Genomic DNA, 23,219 nt, shown 5'->3' on the forward strand with positions numbered 1-23,219 from the left:
GGTGTCTGGGGTTGACAGGTGGGTGGGGGTTGGGAGGTGAAGTCAGACCAAAAGAGCTCATTAGTAACAGTGACAGTAAAATACAAATCAGAGGTAGAAAAAGAGAAAGATGTTGTCCAGAGGTCAGGCGGTGAGCAAAGAAAAGGAGATAACCTGGAGGATAAGTGCCTGTCTGTCACTTGTCTGCAAAACACAACGTTAACAAGAGCCAAAAGGAGGCTTTGCTTCGCACCAGTTGAAGTAGGCTATTGAGTCACCTACATACCTGGAGAACTCACCATGCCTGAATTACAAAGGATTCTAGACGGGTATACTAACCAAGCAATAACAGGTACTCTGTTCAACAATGGAGAAAGGCAAGGACTTAATCACAGAAAGCAGTACAGTAAGTGTAAATAATAACAATAGTAGCCATACAACTACATCCTGCCCGTGAGTAACAAGCGGCTGTAATTATTTTGCTGTTACAATATAAATCCAACACTCTTAAAAACATAAGAGTGTACCCTCTGTTCAGAAATGCCTTGTTTTTAAATGTATCTTACACACAATCTCCAGGTCCCTAGCCAAGAGGTCGAGAAAAATCAAAACACACACACACACACACACCAGTAAGAGAAGCAAGAAGCACAGAGTAACGCCAATAAAACATAAACAGGGATTCATCTAACTCGTTGACACATGTGGACAACTCACCGCGTTATGCAGATGTATTTATTTATGAATGCAGAAGTGATTTTCTGGAGATTTCAGATCGGTCGACTGCACAGCTGCAGCGACCCGTTGCCTTGAGAACACACACACACAAATACGCGCGCGCAAAGGCGCGCACACACATACACACACACTCGCTAGACCAACCCCCGGGTCACCAAGCGACCACAGACACGCAAACCAAACCAAAGCGTTGAGTCGCAGGTCGGAGCGGCGGACGGAGACGTTGTGCAATAACTTCACTTTCCTTGGTGTACGCGATCGTTTGCAGTAGTTTGTCGCCAGATTTGAACCTCAGCATCAGCAACACGACGAGATGCGGGATCACTTGTTGAGAGGAGATCTCCTTCATCAGTTCCCAAAGTCATCAGTCTACCACTATCTCTCACAACGGATAGCCAACGACAATTCTGTATAAAAACAACCCCTCTAAAGCTCGGCGTGCTTGAATCCAGCCTTTCGACGTCCAAACAGCGCTACGTTCAAAAGTAACAACAAAGTCGCGGCCATGACCGAGCTAATTATTATTCTTTATAGTGGGGCACTGATTTAGCTGGCGCAAAACTAGTGTGAAGCGAAACAAAAGCATGACGCCGAAGACGAGCAGTGATTGGCTGGCATCAGTGTGAAAGGGCGGGACAGTGTTTTGATTGACGTGTCTAAACAGTTGGGTATACAGGGGTTTAACAAATAGCCCCACAACTCTGTGTTTCAGTTTTTATTATACTCGGAAAAAAAGGAAATATGTGTAAATTCTGAAATGAATATAATTATTAAAAATAAAACTTTAACCTGAAGCACACGGTGTAGACACGCGGGGGCAGACTTTCCTCACCTTTGTCTACCCCAAGAAATGACTTTTTTGTGTTGCTATAGTTGGCGGCATTTATTAAAATATATATTTAACATGAAGTAGATTAAATCCCTACTGCATGTGTAACAGTGTAAATAATAACTTGGCTTTAATGTTAAATTCCTGTCAAACTTGGGACTGCAACAAAAGGTTTTTTTGTCCACAAAAAAAAAGTCCACAGCGGAAGTTTGTTTCACACTAACGTGATTAAAAGTAGCCAAATCGGGCTGGAAAATGTGCCCAATCTGGCAACACGGACTGCTTATCTTAACAGCCAAGATGATTCCGAGGGATGTTTTGTTTTTAGAAGAAAACTATCCACACAGATCGGTTGGGAATGGTCTACGTTCAAAATGAAAGATCATTACAGGCTCTTTAATTTAAGCCATAAAAAACCTTTGGCACTTAAATGCAATTATGTGGCACTTTATTATTTGTATTAAAAATGGATTGTTTTTGTTTTAAATATCCGGAAGAGCAAAGAAATAAAATGATGAAATTATAATTAAGTTGATGTGAGTTGATGTGATTGTAAGAGGTTGTGTTAAATGGGCATATGATATCGTCTCAAATCGATCGCATGCCCCTGAATCGAAATTGTATTGCGGCAGACTTTTGATATCGGCAAATATCGTGTCGTTGTCCAATGAATCGATATAATATCGTAAATATGTACACAGCTTGACGATATCGTAATATCGTCAAGCTGTGTACAGTAAGGATGGGACTCTGTTGACCTCAACTGAGGAGGTCGTCGGACGTTGGAAGGAACACTTTTGAGGAACTCCTGAATCCGAATAACACGCCCTCTACGTTGGAGGCAGAGCTCGAGGTTGATGGTGTTTCGTCGTCAATTTCCCTGGTGGAGGTCACTGAGGTAGTCAAACATCTCCGCAGTGGCAAAGCCCCAGGGATTGATGAGATCCAGCCAGAAATGCTAAAGGCTCTGGGTGTTGAGGGGCTGTCATGGTTGACACGCCTATTCAACATTGCGTGGGAGTTGGGTACAGTGCCAAAGGAGTGGCAAACCGGGTTGGTGGTTCCCCTGTTCAAAAGGGGGACCAGAGAGTGTGTGCCAATTACCGGGGTATCACACTTCTCAGCCTCGCTGGTAAAGTCTACTCCAAGGTGCTGGAAAGGAGGGTTCAGCCGATCGTCGAACCTCAGATTGAAGAGGAACAATGCGGTTTTCGCCCCGGACGTGGAACTACGGACCAGCTCTTCACTCTCGCAAGGATCATGGAGGGGGCCTGGGAGTATGCCCATCCGGTCTAAATATGTTTTGTGGATCTGGAGAAGGCGTATGACCGGGTCCCCCGGGAGAAGCTGTGGGAGGTGCTGCGGGAGTATGGAGTAAGGGGGTCTCTCCTCAGGGCCATCCAATCTCTGTACTCAAAGCGAGAGCTGTGTTCACTTCCTCGGTAGCCAGTCAGTTTCGTTCTCAGTGGGTGCTGGTCTCCGCAAGGGCTGCGCCTTGTCACCAATCCTGTTTGTGATATACATGGACAGGATATCGAGGCGTAGTCGTGGTGGGGAGGGGTTGCAGTTCGGTGGTCTGAGGATCTCGTCACTGCTTTTTGCAGATGATGTGGTCCTCATTCGATCATCGGCCTGTGACCTTCAGCACTCACTGGATCGGCTGGCGGCCGAGTGTGAAGCGGCTGGGATGAGGATCAGCACCGCTAAATCTGAGGCCATGACTCTTAGCAGGAAACCAATGGATTGCTTACTCCGGGTAGGAGATGAGTCCTTAGCCCAAGTGAAGGAGTTCAAGTACCTCAGGGTCTTGTTCGCGAGTGAGGGTAAGATGGAGCGTGAGATTGGCCGAAGAATCGGAGCAGCGGGGGCGGTATTGCGTTCGCTTTACTGCACTGTTGTTACGAAAAGAGCGCTGAGCCGCAAGGCAAAGCTCTGGATCTACCAGTCGATCTTCGTTCCTATCCTCACCTATGGTCATGAGGGTTGGGTGATGACCGAAAGGACGAGATCGTGGGTACAACCGAGATGAGTTTTCTCAGAAGGGTGGCTGGCTTCTCCCTTAGGGATAGGGTGAGAAGCTCAGCTATGCGTGAGGAACTCGGATTAGAGCCGCTGCTCCTTTACTTAGAAAGGAGTCAGCTGAGGTGGTTCGGGCATCTGGTAAGGGTGCCCATTGGGCGCCTCCCTTGGGAGGTGTTTCAGGCACGTCCAGTGGGGAGGAGACCTCGGGGAAGACCCAGGACCGTTGGAGAGATAATATCTCAACACTGGCCTGGGAACGCCTCGGGATCCCCCCGTCAGAGCTGGTCAATGTGGCCCAGGAAAGGGAAATCTGGGGCCCCCTGCTTGAGCTGCTCCCCCCGCGACCCGACCCCGGATAAGCGGATGAAGATGAGATGTTTTTCAAACCAAATGTTACCACTATACGATAACTGTTAGAAGTGAAATGCTGTAACGCTGTGGTGCGAGCGTCCATTAATTGCACACTGTTCGTGTTTACTGTCCCACACACACAGGGCAGCAGTATGTACATTGTTAAATACATGAGGCTTGAATTTAGTAGTAATAAGGATGTTTCATATTTTTCCAAAATGGATAATGTAACATTGCAGAATAACAATGTATATTAAATGTATTTCAGGAGTTTAGCTTGACATTAACCAAGTTAAAAGGACAATTAAATGAACCGCAACAAACATGTAGAAGTCAATGTGGGATTTTAATATATAAACAAAAACACTTGACAGAAATTTAATACAATTTGTAAAGGAAAGCAGAGGAAAACATTTTCCCCAAATGAATCCTTTCAAAATGTCACCACCATTCCGAAAGCAAGTGAAGAGGTTTGTGTAAAAGCAGTCCTCCCTGACCAGCTCTGTCCCTGACTCTAAACCCTGACTCAACCCTAACGCTGAACCCTCTGAGGGCAGGAAGACGCGCCTTCCGTGTAAAGGTTTGAACCACAGAGTAGGAAGAAAAGTGGAAGCAGTAGTGAAGTAGTGAGGTTAGTGACAGACGTGAGGGAAAGGCGTGTGGAAGCACACGGTTACATTTGGGGTCAAGAAGATCACTCCCACTGGAGGTCATTGATCCATCAGCCTCAGACTGCTGAGCTCAGCAGGTCTTCTGGAGGACGAGGCTCAGATGAACTGAGGGGACGGGACCAGCAGGATGTCAGGATCAGGGCGGGTTTAGCTGAGGTGTGTCTGCCCGGACCAAACAAGGACAATGATTAGGTTCAATATTCAAAAGATGCAACATTATCTGAACCAAAGATAAATCATTAAGGAGCAGGCAGGCTTAAGGGCCCCCTACCTAGTCCACTATGTCCAGATAATGCACAATTATGAGGAATCCTTGATGGTAGAGTCCTGGTGGTCCTCAGGATTTGCCTTCCAGATGTATGGCTTCTCCATCAGTCCTCCAGATTCCTGGTCTGGTTACAAACGTAATTTGTCTCCAATGTAAGGTAACAAACACAGTAGTAGTTGGGCTCTAATGTAAGGTAACAAACACAGGAGTAGTTGGGCTCTAATGCAAGGTAACAAACACAGGAATAGTTTGCTCTAATATCAGGTAACAAACACAGTAGTAGTTTATCTCTAATGTAAGGTCACAAACACAGGAGTAGTTGGGCTCTAATGGCGCGTAACAAAGTGGCAGCCGTAGTGTGTCTGGTAACCAACCACAAAAGTACGCCGTAACTTGTACTGCACAAACTAATCCTGCGTTACAACAAGTTCACTCTGTTTATTTTAGGCAAACTTACGAGGATCCTGGTTGGTGGAGTAAGGTCGTCCTCCAGAGTCCTGGCTCCTCCATCAGCTCTCCTCAGCCAGAGTCCTGGTCTGGAACAAACGGCGCGAGTCCGGCCCTAAAGTCTGGTAACAAACATGTAGTTTGCCTTATTTTTAAGCCCTTTATTTCCAGTGTGTTTGGTTAATACAAACTTACAACCCTTGTTGGTAGAGCGCTGGTCATCCTCCAGATTCACGGCTCCCCTACCAGCTCGCCTCCGCTCCAGAAACACGTTCTAGTAAGAAAACACAGCGGCAGTTGGTTAACGCATGTCAAAGTAACAGCTGTATTTTGCCCTTTAAGTCAACCATGCAAGTAAATACAAACATACAAGGAATCCTTGTTAGTCGATTCCTAGTCGTCCTCCAGCGTCTCAGCTCCTCCAGCAGCTCTCCTCAGACAGAGTCCTGGTCTGGAGCAAACAGTGGAAGTCTTGCTTCAACATGTGGTAAAACAGATGTAGTCGTCTGGTATATATGGTACAAATGCCGGTAGTTTGTGGTAGCAGTATTCTACGAGAAGTGGCAGTGAGTGTGATGATAACTTCAGAGTCAAGTTCCATCTACCCCACGACAGACGTCATTCACCAGGCAGGCCCTCCACCAAATCCTCCACCAGCCAAGGGACGCGACGCACCCCACCTCCTACATCCGAGATTCACTTGGAAAATGGAAGACAAATTTAAACACTTAAATTAGACAACGTCTGCAGATTGTCGCGTTCAGCAATTCATCCACTACGGTCGTAGCAGCACTAGTAACATTAATGGCTCATATGACTCTTGCATAACCCCCGTATGAATTAACTCATGGCGTGGCACAGATTTAAAGTCATAAGATGATCAAAACCAGACCTAAACTACCGTGGATTTTAGTGTTTCGGATGAGCTGGGTGATGGTTACCCTCTGGTCCGGTGCTGCAGGCCCCTGGTCTCCAGCCTCAGTCTCCGGTCCATCCTGGCACCACAAGCCTCCGGTCCCCAGCCTCTCAGCCTCGCCTTTCAGCTAAAGCAGTAGGATTATATCAGCATTTGCCCAACAATAAACTTATTTGACTCATCCGAAACCGAGTTACACAATTAATTGAACTATTATTTTATAACTCAAGGCCAGAAAAGACTTGAGACCAGACATGAGCATCCAGTTTTTGGGAATGAAGACAGAGCAGTCCACAAGTTTAAAGAAGTGGTTCAGGCCATGCATTGAAACTGACCTGAGAAGACTACTCACACACCAGAGCACTGACCTGTTCTGGAGGACTTCTGACAGGAGGTGGAGGTCTGGCTCTGGGTGAGGAGGTGGAGCTCTTGCTCTGGGTGAGGAGGCAGACACCTTGGGACAAACTACATGTTACCTTTTTAACCTTGTACAGTTCTAGAGTATCTGTAACATGTGGGAATGACGGCCATTATTTTAGCTTTGATATTATCCAGTTGCTAACTCTGCACCAAAGTCGTTGTTTAACGTCATTCTATTGGGTAGGGTTTAACTTCTGTGGCAATTAACAGCAGATACTTAGAACGTACAAAAGCTGAAGTAACAAAGAACACTAAGCAGTATCGATATTAAATCAAATTTACCATGCCATATTCAGGTGCTGGGTTCCTTTGAAGAAATGTCAAATTGTCTTCCACCTTGAAATTATTTTTCAGCCTTCACTGATGTCAAAAATGGGGCCGCAAGTAGAACGCCGTTCTGTACGCAGCGAGAGTCCCGTCAACGTGGTTAAAAGTACGGCGCAACCATCGGAAATTATCAACATATTGTACGACGTACGTGTCAGTATGTATTCAATATCAAACTTAAGTTGTTTAAGATAGGGGAAACAATTCCCAATGGGAACCGACTGAAAAATAGTTTCCGTTGGCAACGGCTCGAGGTTACGCAAATACAATCCAAAACGTTCCGCCAGATTCCCTTAGGGGACTCCCGTCCAACTAACTGCCAGGTGGTTTCTTATGGTTGTCAAGACTACAACGTTCTATGCCAACCATTGGGACTAAATCAAGTGACCGCACTCAGAACCTTCCACGGCGGGAAGCACAAACCGTCCGACTGGAATCTGAACATTCCGGCCGGAACCAACCAAAGAATAAACTGAACCAGCGCCTCACCTTGAGCTGAACGGAGGAAGATCCTGAAGTCCAGCGATGGTCTTCATTAAAACACAGCCAACAGACTTACCTTGAGGAGATCTGTTTGTTGCTGTTGGTCATTACTACTATTCAGTGTACCTTTACATTATTATGCACCCAGTGTGTACAAGTTATATCACTCAAAACCATACGAAGAACCAAACTACCATGTACAACAACTTTAAATCTAAAATCCTGGAATCATTCAATACAAAACCACGTCTACATTTTACAATTATCTAGATTATTCAGGGTACAAACCATACAGAGCAAATCTAAACGTTGAGCTCACAGAGAGCCTCATCACCAACAGCAAATCATGCCAGCCAGCCAACACATGTACAGCTCTAGTGAGAAGTGAGCATCTGAGTGAAAGGACTGCCCATATTAAAAAGCCCAATTCCTGAACTATCCAACCATCTTCATGGTTTAAAGATTTACAGACTTGACACACCATTGTGTTCCAATCCCCCTAGTCTGCTCCCTCGTTACTTATAAAACTCTACATCGCCATCACTAGAGTGTTGCATCCTACTCATGGGGGTGTGTTCTGAGTGAGCAGAGATGCATGCTGGGATACAGTGCTGTCTGAAGTCTTCAGTTCTATAGAAACACCCCTCAGGAGAAACCAAGTGTTTGAGAATCTGTCGTGACATCAGTTACATGAAATGGAATATCCTTCAAGATGGCACCAGGATTCTCAGAGGAGAAAGGCCAAGAGGAAGATGTGTGGGTTCTTCCTCTCAGCCAGTTGAACACAACAACGGTCTTCATCAGAGTACCATGGAACACTTTGAACATCTTGAAGCCCCAGTGAAGGTTCCCTTACCTCCTCAACTGAAGAGCAACACTTCAGCTCGAAGAGCGAACTAGCTGGAGTGCCCGGATTGGTTGTGATTTAAGGGAACCAATCGTTCAGCTAGTCCTGTCCGAAACAAATACAGTTCAGCCTGAGAAGACGTGCAACTGAGAGCAAGACAAGATCCACAGGGCTCTCCATCAATCCAGCCAGATAGGAAGAGCCGTCTCATTACAGGTCTGAAGGTCATCTTGAATATCCATTTAGGTCCCTTTCCAACGTCAGACTCCTTGTGGAATTCCTTTTGGTGTCCATCCTCCATTGATCCGGATTGGTGTCCATCCTCCATTGATCCTGATTGGTGTAGTCCTAGTTTGAAGTCACTTGAGTTGGGTACTCTCCTTCCTGCCCAGTGTGTTGGATCTCACTCCGGAGTGTCGCTCAGGGCTCTTCATGTCTACTTGAGGCCCTTAAGTAAACGTGAGGCCGTCCATCAGGTATGATTTTGTTTACCATTCCAATACCCCAAGCCAATCACACAGACCCCCGTATGAACATTATCACTGTCAAAGCAAGCCGGACACACACACATAGAACCCAGGACAGGCACGTAGAACCCCATGCCAGGTGTGAGTGGGAGACACACACACACACACACACAACTGAGCCATAAAAGGCCAAACAATCATGCAGGGTAAAAACCTCATGCCAAATAACATTCCATCACCCCCCCCCCCGAGCTCTCCTGCCAGGGCACCCTTAACAGAACAACCAATGTCTCCAGAGACGTAAATTATGTACAACATTCTTCAGTGGCGTCCCACATTGGTGATGGATTATGCTTGGTGTCCCAGGTTGATTCAACATCTCTGAAGTCATGTCTTTGTAGTCCAGTGGTTTCCTGAATGAGGGGTCTTCACAGATGCAAACGGTGCAGCTTTAGTCAGCCTGAGGACAGGAAGGAGGTCATCTGTTCAGAAGACCAACCAGTGGAGGGGGGTGGCTCTTGAGGAGCAGGATCCATATGGGGATGGCCCCAAATAAGACCTCCTTGGAAACTGTTCCTGAGGAGTCACGATGCCTGGAGGGGACTGTTGAATGTATTCCATGGTTCTCTGTGTCAGACTGAAATTGCGTTTTAGTCGTTGAGATGAGGAGCCCCCTCATCTCCCCCTGGTGTTTCTCCTTCTGAATCCCTCTCTCCATCTTTAAAGGGGACCTATTATCCTTTTTAGACCTACAAACGTTGTTATAATTATTGATAGTCATGTTTAACCATACTAAAGTGTCAAATAATGACATACATGCATTCCAAAAAGCATAATAGGTCCCCTTTAAGAACATTCCAGTCCATGTAACTGACGACACAACAGTTTCTCAAACACTCCGTTTCCCCTGAGGGGGCGTGTCTACAGACCTGTAGACTCGAGACAGCTCTGTACCCCAGTATGCACCTCTGCTCCCTCAGACCACACCCTCATCAATAAATTAACACACAGAGCTCAGGAGAGTAGAATGAAAGAAGACTGAAGATATCAGAACCCAACCCATTACTCCAGCTTACAACAATAACTTGGAGCCTGTAACCATTTTAACAAATCATTAAAACCAACATAAACCAAACACCTAAGTAACCCATGAACCAATAAAACATCCCAACTACTCAGATCAACCTTCAGGTAACAGGTTAACTCACCAGGAAGCCAAAATACATCAATGTGCCCAAGAGTAATGAGAAATTAATGACTTACAGTTTGCAGTTATGCTTCATGGTTAAGTTGGGATACTCACAGAACTGCAGTTAAATATCCATGATGGACCTTTGAAGGAAGGAAAAGTTTACTCAAATTTCAAATGAGTTAAACCACCACAATCCCAGATTTCCTTCACACATTATCAGTGATTTATATTCAACATACAAGTCACGTCAGTTGTGCTTTGCAACACAATTCTACTCACATCAGGTTCAGATGAGATGCTCCTCTTTACTTCAAAAAGTCTTTAACCTGTGAAACTGGAAGAGATGTTAACTAAGTCACAACAGACCAAGAAAACAGTACACAAACAAATGAACTGTCCGGTTCCCTTTTAAGTGAAACGCACCAGATGCAACCAATTAACTAATTAAGAAAACCTGCAGTGCAGGTTCGGCACCCTGTGGTCTTCTTGGTAAAAGTGAGAGGCTATTTCAGCTCTGTGTTTGATCTTAAATGACCTCCCTCATTTTAATTAAAGGGATGAGTCTGATTTGACTGATTTAGATTCAAAGTCTTCATTCAATTCACCTTACTGTGTGCGCCAGTGAGTGTGTGTGTGTGTGAGAAGGAAGCTTTCATCAAAGAGACCAGAGAAACTCATTCACTGGTTAAACTGGAGTCATCGCCTACCACCACACACGTTACGCATGGGTTAGATGCAATTTCAGCGAGACCTTACTCATACCCATGGACATTATAAAATGGACAACGGATTCAAAAATGGCGCCTATTCATTCCTAAACTGCTCAATGGCGCAGGGCAACATCAAGGAGAGCCATGCTTCCGCATCATGGGTCTATGGCTACGCCCTACCTCATGACGTACCGGATGCAGAAATATTCTTGTTTTTTAGCATTGTTAGCATTGTAGCATCATAAGCGAGAGGTCTGAGCGATGGCAGTCGCATTGTTTACAGACCATGGAAGTAATCCCCCGATGATTCTCTATATGTTTAACAATTATTATTTTAGATTAGTTTGCCCCTTTATGACTTCATAAAAAAAGCACCTTGTATCTACCTTTTTGAATGTTAAAACAGAAATAACAATTACCACTCGTTTAATATATTTCAGTTTCTGAAACTAGAATCAAATACCCAATATATACACAGACCCATCAGCTGGTGTACCCAGGGAACTCACAAGGTGTTAGGAAGCAAAGGAGTCTCTGAAATGACCCCACATGGTATCATGGACCTATGTGTGGGTGCAATAAATAAGACAGATATGATGGTGGCGGTGCCAGCCACACGTCAGGTTTCAAAAACAAGTAATACTGAAACTGAATCTCAACCTTGATCCTGAAATGTATTCAACATGAAATATTGTACAGGGAGAGGGCTGTGGACGCAATCGATGGAGGAGGCAGTCAGGTGTGCGGGAAGACAACAACAGGAGTATGATGGACAGGGAATGAGGAAATCAGGCCTACTGTAGGCCTATGTAAATAAGATTAAAGATGTCTAGGATAGTATAAATGATAACTGTAAATGGTAGGTGTACTTTGCTTTTGATGGAGCCATAATGTTAAATTAATAAGCATTTTATTGATGGGCACCTTTCAGGCCACTTTAGCACACCTTACATGCATAATTAATACAATATTAAAAACACATGGGTGAGGCGTGTTTGTCACTTATGGGAAAGAGCTGCAGTAACGGAATAAGATGCAGCAGGGCAGGGCGCCGAGAGGTGATGCATGAGGCATGATGGTGGCACGGCAGGCAAGTAGAGGAGCATGATGGACTGGGATCTGATGAGGAAACAAAGATTTTCTAACTTAAGATAAAATATACTCTGAAGTTTCCAGTTTCTGCAAACAGAAGAGAAGGGGTTTAGTTAAGGCCTTGTATCATTAATAAGATAGACTGACAATCAATAACAAACAAAAAAATAAAACAAAGTCTTAGTTTAAAGCCCACTCACCACGACAAGGTGCAGGCCAAGAGTGGGAACATAGAACAAAGACTCATATCACAAACTCAGTCACAACATGTAAAAAACATAAATACATGAAACATTTACATAAATACGAGACCATAAGATTTGTTTTGGTTTCTCTTGTTTTATCTTAAAAACGAAATGCACATAACATTAAGAAAAGGGAAGAAAATAAAAGTAATAATAGATAAAGCTAAACTCAGTTAGTGAGGTCATTGATCGGATGTGCTGTTCAAAAAGAAATGCACTATTAAACTATGCCTTGTGCTCCGTTATGCAAGCTCCAAGTCTACAATTGAACAATGTCTTTTTGCAGTTTTGAGTGCTTTGTGCCAACTTGTGCTCCGTCATGCAAGCTCCAAGTGTCACACTGCACAGATTCCTGCCAAATAACTATTTACGAAAAATGCAATCAACTTATGTACAAATAAATGTTTACATTTCAATCAGCAACGAAGTTGGAGTGGCCTACACACATAAATAATTGTAATACACCAACATTGTTAACCGTCATACATAGGTAGCTAAACAAGCTAATGAAAAATTATATACCAACGCTGAACTGTTAGACTATTAGCAATAATATAAAATGATACCGTAATGCACCTGTTCTTTGGATCTTTTGAATAAATGGATCAATATATGGTGAATCACAATGATCTGTCACGGTTAGCGGGTGGCAGGCAGGCAGGCAGGTAGGACAGTTCGGGTAAAAGGATAATTTTTTAACTCAAAAGGCAAGGAACGCGGGGGGACACGGGGGGGACACGGGGGGGACACGGGGGGGACACGGGGAACACAACTCACCACAAACTAAAATGATCCGACAAGGAACAAAGGAAAGACAAGGGCTTAAATACAAAACACACACAGGGCACGCAACGAGCAACAGCTGAGACACATTAGGGGAGGGAGCAGTAATCACACAGGAGGGAAACCTGACATGTGGAGAAACAAGAAACAAGATTCCTTAATGAAGCTAGCTTTTTTCTTTCATATTGGAATGGATGCCATTTTGCGTAACTTGTAGTTTATGATGAAGAAATGTTACTGGGGTTAAGGTTAGGGTAACGGTAAGGGTATAGACACAAAAAGTTTTTGCAACACAATATTTCTTACAATAACACGAAATCCCAAGTTTTGATGACTCCAGTAGGAAACTTAAGATACCTAGAGAAATGCTTGAGTGCTCACAAAACATCAACAAGTCAGCAGTGTGGTACAGGGTGATCATTTCTGATATACAGTACAAAAGCTGAAACTATTAGCCAGGAGTGGGAAAGACGCAGACGCAGACGTGGGAAGCAATAAGACACACCAACACACAGTTGCCTGTTGCAAAATGGTTCAGAGTTTCATAGAAACAGTTAGGGTTAGCTGGTATGGCGTTATCGGGTATGGCTATAGTCTAATGTTAGCTTAGTTCGTGTTGTTTTGTCATGTTAATCGCTAGTAATAGTAAGTCATTTGTAGAAATATAGCCTATCATCACAGACTGTAGGAATGTCACCCACCCTCCATCGCGTACGAAACTGACGCTCGTAATCCTGTAGTGCAGGGGTCTTCAATTAAAATTGAACAAGGTCCAGTTACTAAAAATTCCTTCCAAGAAAGGTCCGAACCTACCACGTCCTAATAGCCTTCTTTTGTCAAATACAATCAACACGGCATATTACCATATAACTTCAGATGTATTTATTTTCAATTTCCAAATAGCTTACTTTTAACCATGAAAAACTAGTAAGACAAAGTAACGCATATTAACATTTCAAGTAAACAAAACAGGTACATTAGGCCTGCAATTCAAGTAAACATATAAAGTGCATAAGGCCTACATGTGAGGTAAGCAGAACAGGAACACTAGGCCTACACTTCAAATAAACACAAAGTGCATTAGACCTACATTTCAAGTAAGCAAAACAGTGTCTCAAGTGGTGCTAGACCCAACAGGTCCTCACAGATCTCTTTCTTGTCTTGATATAAACCAAAAGCTGGCATTATCTGTTACATCTGAAGACTCATCAATGGCTAAGGATGGGGCACTCTGAACAGCCGCATGAAGCTGTGACAGTGCGTCATCTGATAAAATTTCAGATTTTCTGGTTGTCGTTGCAGCTCACATTGAGATTGGCCCCGGGCGAAGTGGCGTCGATGTAGAGCAGTGGTTCTCAACCTTTTTTGAGCAAACGCCCCCCTGACCTTACCCTGATCCTCTGGCCCCCCCAATAAAAATATATAGAGAGAGAGAGAGAGAGAGAGAGAGAGAGAGAGAGAGAGAGAGAGAGAGGAGTTGAGGAAGAAATGGTTGGATTGAACATTCATTGACCGTGACCGCGTTGCAGGCACTCCCGCGACTCCCGGCCGCCACGTCTCCCGTCGTGCCCAGGCCGCGGCACCCTGCGGCCCGGGCACCGTGACCTTGGGCCCCGTCGCCTTGGGCTCCGTGACCTTGGGCCCCGTCGCCTTGGGCACCGTGACCTTGGGCACCGGGACCTTGGGCACCGGGACCTTGGGCACCGGGACCTTGGGCACCGGGACCTTGGGCACCGCGACCACTCCCGCGACTCCCGCCATGCCCCATGAACGAATGAATGAATGGCCCGGGAACCACGGACACCGCGGCCCGGGCAACACGGACTCCACGAAAACAGATCGCACGCAGAGGCCTAATAAGGCCTATATATTTTGTATTTGAAATGCAACAGTTTTTTCTTGGAGACTACGCTCAGAGCAGCTGGAACTGAACAAGAGGAAGGAGGAAAACTATGAAACAAAATTTGATATTTATTTGTTAATCAGTGTTACTATAGAGATCATGACAATAGCTGATGTAACGGGAGTCCGGGCGTGTGCAGGACCGAACCGCGCTGTGTGACCACTGTTACACTGCGCATAGACAATAAGCCTATTTTTTCACCCAAAAAAAAGTTTCAAATCTCCCCCCAAAAATGGAATCACGTTCCCAGCGCCCCCCTCGGTTGTGCGAACGCCCCCGTTGAGGAACCATGGAGTCCCAGAGCTAGAAGCAAGCCAGGGTCGACTAAAAATGTAATAAATAAAAGCTTTCTGGGGAGATTATTTTTTAAATATATATATATATATTTGAAAATATATATTATATATTTTTTTTTTTTCTTTTTCTCATTTTCTTTTTCTTTTCTTTTTTTCTTGTGAGAGTAGGTTGGGCCGAGCCCCACTTGCCCCTAATGACCAGTCGCCACTGTATATATATGAATGAGGGTAGAAGTGCAGGGGAGAGGAAAATAAAGACACGATTGCTGTAACAATCGTTTCCACGTTCGATGGATGAATAGGTATGTCACAGTGGCGATTTCTCTAAGACTGCAAGGGAAGCTCAGCTTCCCCTAAAATTTCGAACATTAAATTGTCAAATATGTATTGTTGTGTTAACATTTCATTGACTACAAATTCGTTAAAATACGTTCATGTCGAAGACAAGTTCGATAAGAATCTTATCCAAGACTGACTCGATTTTGTTAACTTCTCATACATTCCCGTAATGTCAATGCATTAGACCGTAGAAGCCGAGCGTCCATTCACTTCAATGAGACTGCATGGAACAGTTTTTTTCATTGCCTCGAAACTCGACGGTCATTGGATAAATGCCCAGATTTGTCCCGCCCCCGGACGCTCAGCGTCTCTGGGGGTGGATGGAGCAGTGGGCTGGCCTGGGCTAGCCTGGACGCTGGGCTTCCGCGTTATGATTGGAGGATCAGTCGAAAGTCTGAATCACTTTTTGATTGACAGCTATTTTGAGATATACACAGTCACTTCACTATCTGAGTTCAGTGACAGTCCCATCGCGGATTTTGCAAGTGAAGTCTCATGACAAACTGCAACACATTTCTTGGTATTTGCTTGGCGAAATTGCTTCCATTATTAATTTAACAGGGTCACAGACCATTTTCTTGAAAAGGAACGGAGGGCCGAATTGAGGTATAAATAAATTGACAACTATTTTGATGTAGGCCAAAAATGAGCTTCCCCTCTTTAAAAGACCAGCAGCCGCCACTGGTATGTCATCATGATCATACCGTGACAGGGCTGCCCCTGTCGTCCAACGCGTCCTAAAGTAGGCCTACCATAGTTTGGCCAAAATAAGTGCACTTCTTGGTGAAATTCTTCCTCTAGTGAGGTCCTCCTTAGTTGAGTTGTTTGAAAAGCAAGGAATTTGTAATTAGAGTTTGGGTGTAATTTCACTGAATGTGATGTCGTGGAATAAAAAAGTGTTGATTTGCATCCGTTATTATCCGTTCCGAATTGTGATTTGAGCATCTCGTGTTGAGGAGACCACATTTTATTGACACTCTCAATCTTCTCAAATCTTCTAAAAGAGTGTAAATAAACGGGGCTACTATCTTCTCTGCTTTTCCCTGCTGCACGAGAATAATCACGAGGGGGGATTCATTTCACGACAGGGGTGCGTTCCACGGCGCAGCACTGGAATCGAATCACAATAATTCCCTCTTCAGGGCACTGGCGAGTAAATTACTTACCGCAAGAACACGGTCAGCATCAGATTACCCGGTGCAGTCACACACGACTCTTTGAGGTCAATGTTATATTAAGCAATATTACCCAAGCTAAAGTAAGTGATAAAAGTGACACTAGATTTCCACTGCATATTTGTGTCCATATTTGTGTCCTATGTGTTGCTTTCTGTGGCTGTTTAGTCACAGTAAAACAACTTTGAGAGATGGAGAAATAGGGTTGAAAATAGATTGTATGTATCTAACATAGAGGAAGCCAGAGAGAGAGAGAGAGAGAGAGAGAGAGAGAGAGAGAGAGAGAGAGAGAGAGAGAGAGAGAGAGAGAGAGAAGTGCAGAGAGTTGTGATTCACAACTCATCTTCTATTACTCTTTTCCGCTTCACAAGTTTTGAAGAGGTACAGAGTAATAGAAGATGAGAGAGGAAGAGACAGAATAACAGAGTGAGATGGGAACAGAGTAATAGACGGGAGACGGAGAGAGTATAAGCAAGAAAGAAAGAGGCGGACAGAGAGGCTGGTTGCATTGTAATTATATAGTCATACAGTGTGTGCTTGCTCAGCAGCTTCACAATAAGAGTACTCTGAGTCTGCCAGTCTGTTTTGTGCAGTAACCTTTATTGTAAAATTAAACACACTTTCTGTATAAATAGCATTTCAGTGTACAACACCCACATGAAAATCTGCAAGCGAGGAAAATACATAAAAAAACAGGCAAAATCAGATGTCTGAACATTTCAGGGGATAACAGAAGACTGGCCTTTTGTGCAGGTGATATCGGTCGAGTTAAACAGGAAAAATAAAGAAAGAATGGAAATCATAGTTCCTAGGTCTAGTAACGTGTGTGGATTTAATCTTGAGAAGAGGAACCAAAGTGCCAAGAATTGTTTATGTGCCTTTTTCCATCACATCAAAATAATGCACACATTGGAAATTGTGGGACTTGCCGTCAAACTTTATTGGTGGTGGACACGTGCACGTAAACCTTTTTCTGCTATAAAGATCCCACTTCATAATTAATTTTATTTATAATGTCTTTCAGTTGGCGAAACTACATTTGGATATACCGGAGGAAAAGCCATAAAACAATGCTATGCTATGTTGTTGCTACTCAAGAATCTAATATCGCCAAATGTTCCATCATGAGCTTGTCATCAAAGGCGACAGCTGAAACAGAGATTTTAGATTTGATCCTCCTCCTCCCTTAAGTGAAGTGGGGAGAAAAACAAAACAAAATGACAAAACCATTGAATTGCCGTGGTAACAGATCAAGTCGCTGTCTCAGGGCTCAAGCATCTCTCTGTCTTCCCTGATTAATGGCGCTGTCATCAGCGTGTGGTGATGACAAGATGTGATCAAATCACAAGATCTCTTCTCTATATTTGAAGTGTTTTTGAATATTTCTTCAGCTTTTCATTAAGTCCTATTTTGCAGTGAGGTCTGTGTGCACCTGTAAACAGGTGTGTGTGTGTGTGTGTACTTGGGTATGTGTGCGTGTGGGGGGGGAGTTGTGTGCCCTTGGGTATTTGTGTGTGGGGGGAGTTGTGTTTCTGTGCATGTCTATGTGATGGGGGGGGAGTTGTGTTTATGTGTGTGTGTGTGTGTGTGTGTGTGTGTGTGTGTGTGTGTGTGTGTGTGTGTGTGTGTGTGTGTGTGTGTGTGTGGAGATAGCCAGGGGCAGGTGTGGGAGTCGGCACAGGGAACATTTGAAAGCGTAAACAGAGCTTGTCTCAGTGTGTGTACTGTCCCCTCTCTGTGGCAGCATGTAGTGTGTGCTTTTACAAACAGACACATCTCCTATCTTCCCAGAACATGAACAGTTCTCTTTAGTTCCCCCAACGTCTGGGACTTGCTAACATGTTCCTGCCGGTAAGTTTTGGTAATTATTAAGCCTTGCTTCACTCTTCGTACTCCCAGTACGACATTAGATAATAGTGTCGAGGACGGACACAAACACTTAAACAAGCACACACACACACACACACACATTAAACACACACATTAAACACAAGCAAACACACATACACACCACACACAAAGCACAAACTTGTGCGCACACACCCATACACACACAAAACAAAAAAGACACCATCCCATACGCACCCACACAACACAGACGCATATGTGCACACACACACACACACACACATACATTGTACAAAACAAAGACATACACACACAAATACACACACAGCAGGAACATAAGATAATGAATCTCCCAGAGTACTGCGTGTGCCCCAGTCTACTCCGGTTGTCCTAATGACAGACCAAACATCGCCATAACAACATCACTACCTCTTCGTATCTCTATCTTTCTTTCTATCTTCCTATTGTTCTCTCTATGATGCTCTCTTCCAATTGTTCTCTTCACCATTCTCCATCCCTATCGCCGTGGTTCTCTATCATTCTTGCACTCTCCATCACCCTCTCTATTGTTCCCTCTATCATTCTATTTCCTCTCTCGTTCTCCCTTATTCTCTCTATCATTCCCTCCATCTCTCTGAATTTGAATGCTTATCTGTTAATTATGTTTCTGTGATGGGTACTTGCAAGCATGATGGTGTGTGTGTCTGTGTGTATGTGTGTGTGTGTGCCTGTGTCTGTGTGCTCATGTCCATGTGTGTTTGATTAAACATGCCTGTACATAATTTCTAAAATCTTTGGCTTAGTCATCCTCTTAAATATCCCTCATCTCCTCATCATCGTATCATACATGGCTACGGCAAGTCCCTGTTGACGCATTCACAAAATCAACAAAATTAACAGAAGTAGCAATACTCGAATGGAAAGGCTGAAAAGTGCAAAGGATTCACAGAAACAAGTGGAAGAATAACAGGAAATAACAACATATATTTTGTTTCCATTCATACCAGTTTCAAACTCTCACCTTTTTTAGCCCTACTGGGTTTGAAATGGTTTCTCTCTGCTTCTTTGTGTGAGATTTCCCACAAAGCACCATTAATAACTTTTATTTTGAAAAGTGCTACAATAATGAAGTTAATTATAATTATTACTTTTATATACTAACTTTGTTGAACCCAAGCTAACCATGTATTCTTTATACATGTTTAGCTCCAATAACTTTTCCTTGATTTCACTGCCGGAAACAAACTAACAAAAAATACTTCAAATACTAACCAAGAATGGAAACATAGGCCTATGTATGAATTTGCTTTAGTCTGCACCTCATGGTGTCATACAGCATTCTAATCCATATATATATATATATATATCTTATCTATATGAATGTGTAGCATGTATATATATATCTGTATCTACATTTGTTCATTTGTACACAAGAAAAACAGGTATAAGAGGAAAGGCTGATAAAGGGAAACCATCTTGGTTTTTCTTTTTTTGCTGGAGCGAGAGCGACAGAAAGAGAGTTTGTTTGTGTGTGGAGGATCAGCCATTAGGAGGACAGACGATGAGGCTGGGCTATCGGAAGTTCAAACGGTTTGTTGTTCAAACGGCGGATCGTTCCGCTAGTGACTCAAGCGCAGCGCTACGACTACGAAAACAAAAATAATTCAGGGTGCCATCCATCCGACCCCTAGTTCTGGGGACGCGATTTACAGACCGATATCCATCTCCACAGGGTTGGTGTCTTGATCCCGGAAGGCGTGGATAGACTAGAAGCATCCCTCCCAAGATGGATGAGGGCTTGTGTCTTCACATTTCACAGGTTGGTTGAGCAGGTGAAAGGCTGAAGGCTAGAGAGAGGGGGGCCATGCAATGATGACACATCTATCAAAACTATAGTGGCTCATAGTATCTGCCGTCTGTCTTCCTGCTGGGTAGAAAGTATGGAAAGCATTTCATTCAAATGTTAATGTTCTTATTTCTGGAAGCCGGGGGTGCAGTTAGTCCTTCAATGTGCCTCACTGGACGGTTTCCACCATGTGATCCTTAGTTCCAAAAGTACATTCCAAGCCGCCATCTTGGTTGTTTGCGCCAAATTCTAGAATAACCAAACCACCAGTTTGTGATAAGGCACCAAAATGGCCGCTTGGAATGTGTGTTAAACCCCCACCTAGCAACCATCTTGGAACAAAACGCTCGCCGGGTGAAGGAATGCGACATTCTGCATTCAGTTCCCCCCCCCCACCCTGCTAGCGCTGATCACAGCTAGCTGCTTGTTAGCGCTTATCCACCGCTAGGGGAGTGAGACTCATTCGACTTCCCTTCAGCACCGCTCCTCGTCCTCTCCAAGCTATAGCGCTACGTTGAACTCTGTCACCAGGAAGTCCACGTGGTCGCGCTCTTTGTTCTTGAAGGCCTCGGCGATGAGGCGCGCCGCGTCCCGGTGCTCCCGGCCCCTGAGGGAAACCCCGTTCACCTCCAGGATCACCTGACCCACCCGCAGCTGGCCGCAGTTGTGGGCCGACCCACCCCTCTGGTGGAGAGAGAGACGAGGGAGAATGAATCAAACACAGTTTCTTTAAAACAAAGATTTCAATCTAGTCGGTTCTATATAGAAACGGTAACCACACAAGAGAGAATATTGGATTTACATTTAGCAGACGCTTCTATCAAAGCAAGCAATCAAAATTGGAGCCTAATAGAATAGAACCGCAAAATGCAGAGTAGACAATATTCGTTTTATGCATCTCTGCAAAATGTCAGATTCATCTAACATCAACTCTTCAGTAGATGTGACATTTCTAAAAAATATATTTTTATCAGAATAATTGCACTGGAGGATTGCACATGTATTACAGGCCTGCCCTTTCATAAATGCGTACCTACTACATGATCTAATATAATCTAAAAGGTTAGCTGTCGCCAAGAACAACCCTGTGTTGAAATTGGGCACGAGTAGCTTAGGGATACAAATAACACTAGAAACATTTTATATACAACAAAAAGACGAATAATGTTCGTGTTTACATCGCAACACAAACACATCGACAGCAATACTTGGCTTCCCTACTGCTTAACTACTTGTTTGTTGGAGTAAGGGGAAAACTTGGTGGTCTTACACTGCTGAAACCAAACAATAAGTCACAGAACCACCGCGGTACCGACACTAAACTCCCCTTAACCATCTGGTCCGCCCTGAGAACACATCCCGAGCGAGGAGTCACGGCTCCGTAAGAGCCCCATCATCACGTCTGACCAGGGGAACAGCGTACGCAACATCAACTCTCCACAAAAGGCCCGGGTGAAGGTAATAAACAAACCCCAGGGTACCCCACCTGGTGTGCACCCCCTCTTCCTCCTCCTTCTCCCCCTGATCGCCCTGCCCCAGAGAGCCATCAGGAGACGCTCTCTCCCCAGCCAGAGAGCCATTAGAGTGAGCCTCTCTCTCTCTCTCTCTTCCTGCTGCAGCTGCCCTTTCCCTGCCTGATGAAATGTCTGCGGACAAGGCCGTGAAATTCGTCTCCTTCAGGGGAGCCAGCGGGGCCTATCTGTCAGTGCCAGGGTTAAAGTCTCAACTAGCTCGTAGGTTCAGATAACCCGGACGCATCTGTAATTGATGCTGTAATCGATGCAGCTTCCAACAATATCATAGATTATATGCCATCCTATAATCCTTCAAAACATCCAATCACGCTACTGCTGAGCTACGCTAGTTCCTGTCCCGTGATTGAACAGCCAGTCAGAGTGGACAGATCACTGTTATTGAGATAAGACATGTCATTAAGTGGCTTGGTAGATGTTAGAAAGTTATGTCAGATACTTCTCATTAAAGAGCAGGTTGGGGTTAGGGGCTATTCTGCTCAAGGATGCCTAGAGGTTGGGCTGTGGACATCAGGGGATCGAACCCAGTACCTTTTATCCTAACCCTCCTAAATTGGGGTGGAAGATACTTACGGCCGGATGTAAACGGCTAGGTAATTCATTCTGGGACATCATGTTTCGTAATGGTGCTGCCAACTGCAGCCGACGGGTGTTAAATAACCTTCTGAACTGAACTCTGATCTAATCACAAACCCCCGCTCTCTGTACTAATATAAGTTCTGCCGTCCGGGAGCGTTCGTGTCCGTTAGCCAGTGCTGGGGCATTACGGGCTGATGGTCTGAACAGAAATAGATCAATTTTGCCCAACTCCGTTCTGGACACACTAATATGTTTCAGCTTCTTTCTTCTACTCTTTTAACACCTTCACACAGACGGTGGACTGCAAAATAACACCTTCACACAGACGATGAACTGCAAAATAACACCTTCACACAGACGATGGACTGCAAAATAACACCTTCACACAGACGATGGACTGCAAAATAACACCTTCACACAGACGATGGACCGCATAATAACACCTTCACACAGACGATGGACTGCAAAATAACACCTTCACACAGACGATGGACCGCATAATAACAGAGTCCAGATAGAGAAATATATATATATATATATATATATATATATATAAATTCTATGTACTTTGTGTAGTTTAGTTGTGTAGGATGAGATGTCTGAGCTGCAATGTAAGCAATTCAACTGAAAAATTAACCTTTGCTGATCCTTGACTTACGGAGAACAGCTCTGGACTGAAGACCATTGACGCTCCTGCATTGACACAATGGTAAATGGACTGCATTAGCAAAGCCCTTTCCTAACCAGTGGCCACTCGAAGCGCTTTACAATATTGCGTAACATTCACCCATTTATACAAACTATACAAACAAACAAATTCACACACCGACGGCGATGTCACCATACAAGGCGACAGTCGGGAGCAGTTAGGTGAGGTTTCTTGCTCACACTCAGGCAGGAGAGGCCGGGATGAC

At 44.3% G+C, this 23,219-nt stretch overlaps 1 protein-coding gene and 1 long non-coding RNA gene across 7 annotated transcripts in view; both read right to left on the reverse strand.

Moving 5' to 3' along the window:
- Positions 1-4,247: 4,247 nt before the first annotated feature.
- LOC130372896 (uncharacterized) lies at positions 4,248-10,346 on the reverse strand. 6 transcript variants are annotated; one of them, XR_008893418.1, is made up of 9 exons: positions 10,237-10,346; positions 7,458-10,097; positions 6,590-7,038; positions 6,247-6,348; positions 5,911-6,004; positions 5,676-5,756; positions 5,316-5,579; positions 4,862-4,982; positions 4,264-4,752 (listed from the first exon to the last, which is right to left on the reverse strand). It is a non-coding gene; the product is annotated as an uncharacterized LOC130372896 (long non-coding RNA). The 6 variants fall into 6 exon arrangements; XR_008893414.1 differs by having other exon boundaries at positions 6,590-6,675; positions 6,924-10,097; XR_008893416.1 differs by having other exon boundaries at positions 5,316-5,427; positions 5,501-5,579; positions 6,590-10,097.
- Positions 10,347-20,639: 10,293 nt separating this feature from the next.
- Positions 20,640-23,219, reverse strand: part of whrna (whirlin a) — a 112,190-nt gene continuing 109,610 nt past the window's right edge. Inside the window, exon 14 of the mRNA XM_056578740.1 lies at positions 20,640-20,878. Coding sequence (XP_056434715.1) covers positions 20,696-20,878 — 183 coding nt within the window. The 3' untranslated portion in view covers positions 20,640-20,695. The remainder of the gene's footprint in view (positions 20,879-23,219) is intronic.

This window comes from Gadus chalcogrammus, chromosome 19 (assembly GCF_026213295.1).
Source record: "Gadus chalcogrammus isolate NIFS_2021 chromosome 19, NIFS_Gcha_1.0, whole genome shotgun sequence".
Classification (NCBI taxonomy): Eukaryota; Metazoa; Chordata; class Actinopteri; order Gadiformes; family Gadidae; genus Gadus; species Gadus chalcogrammus.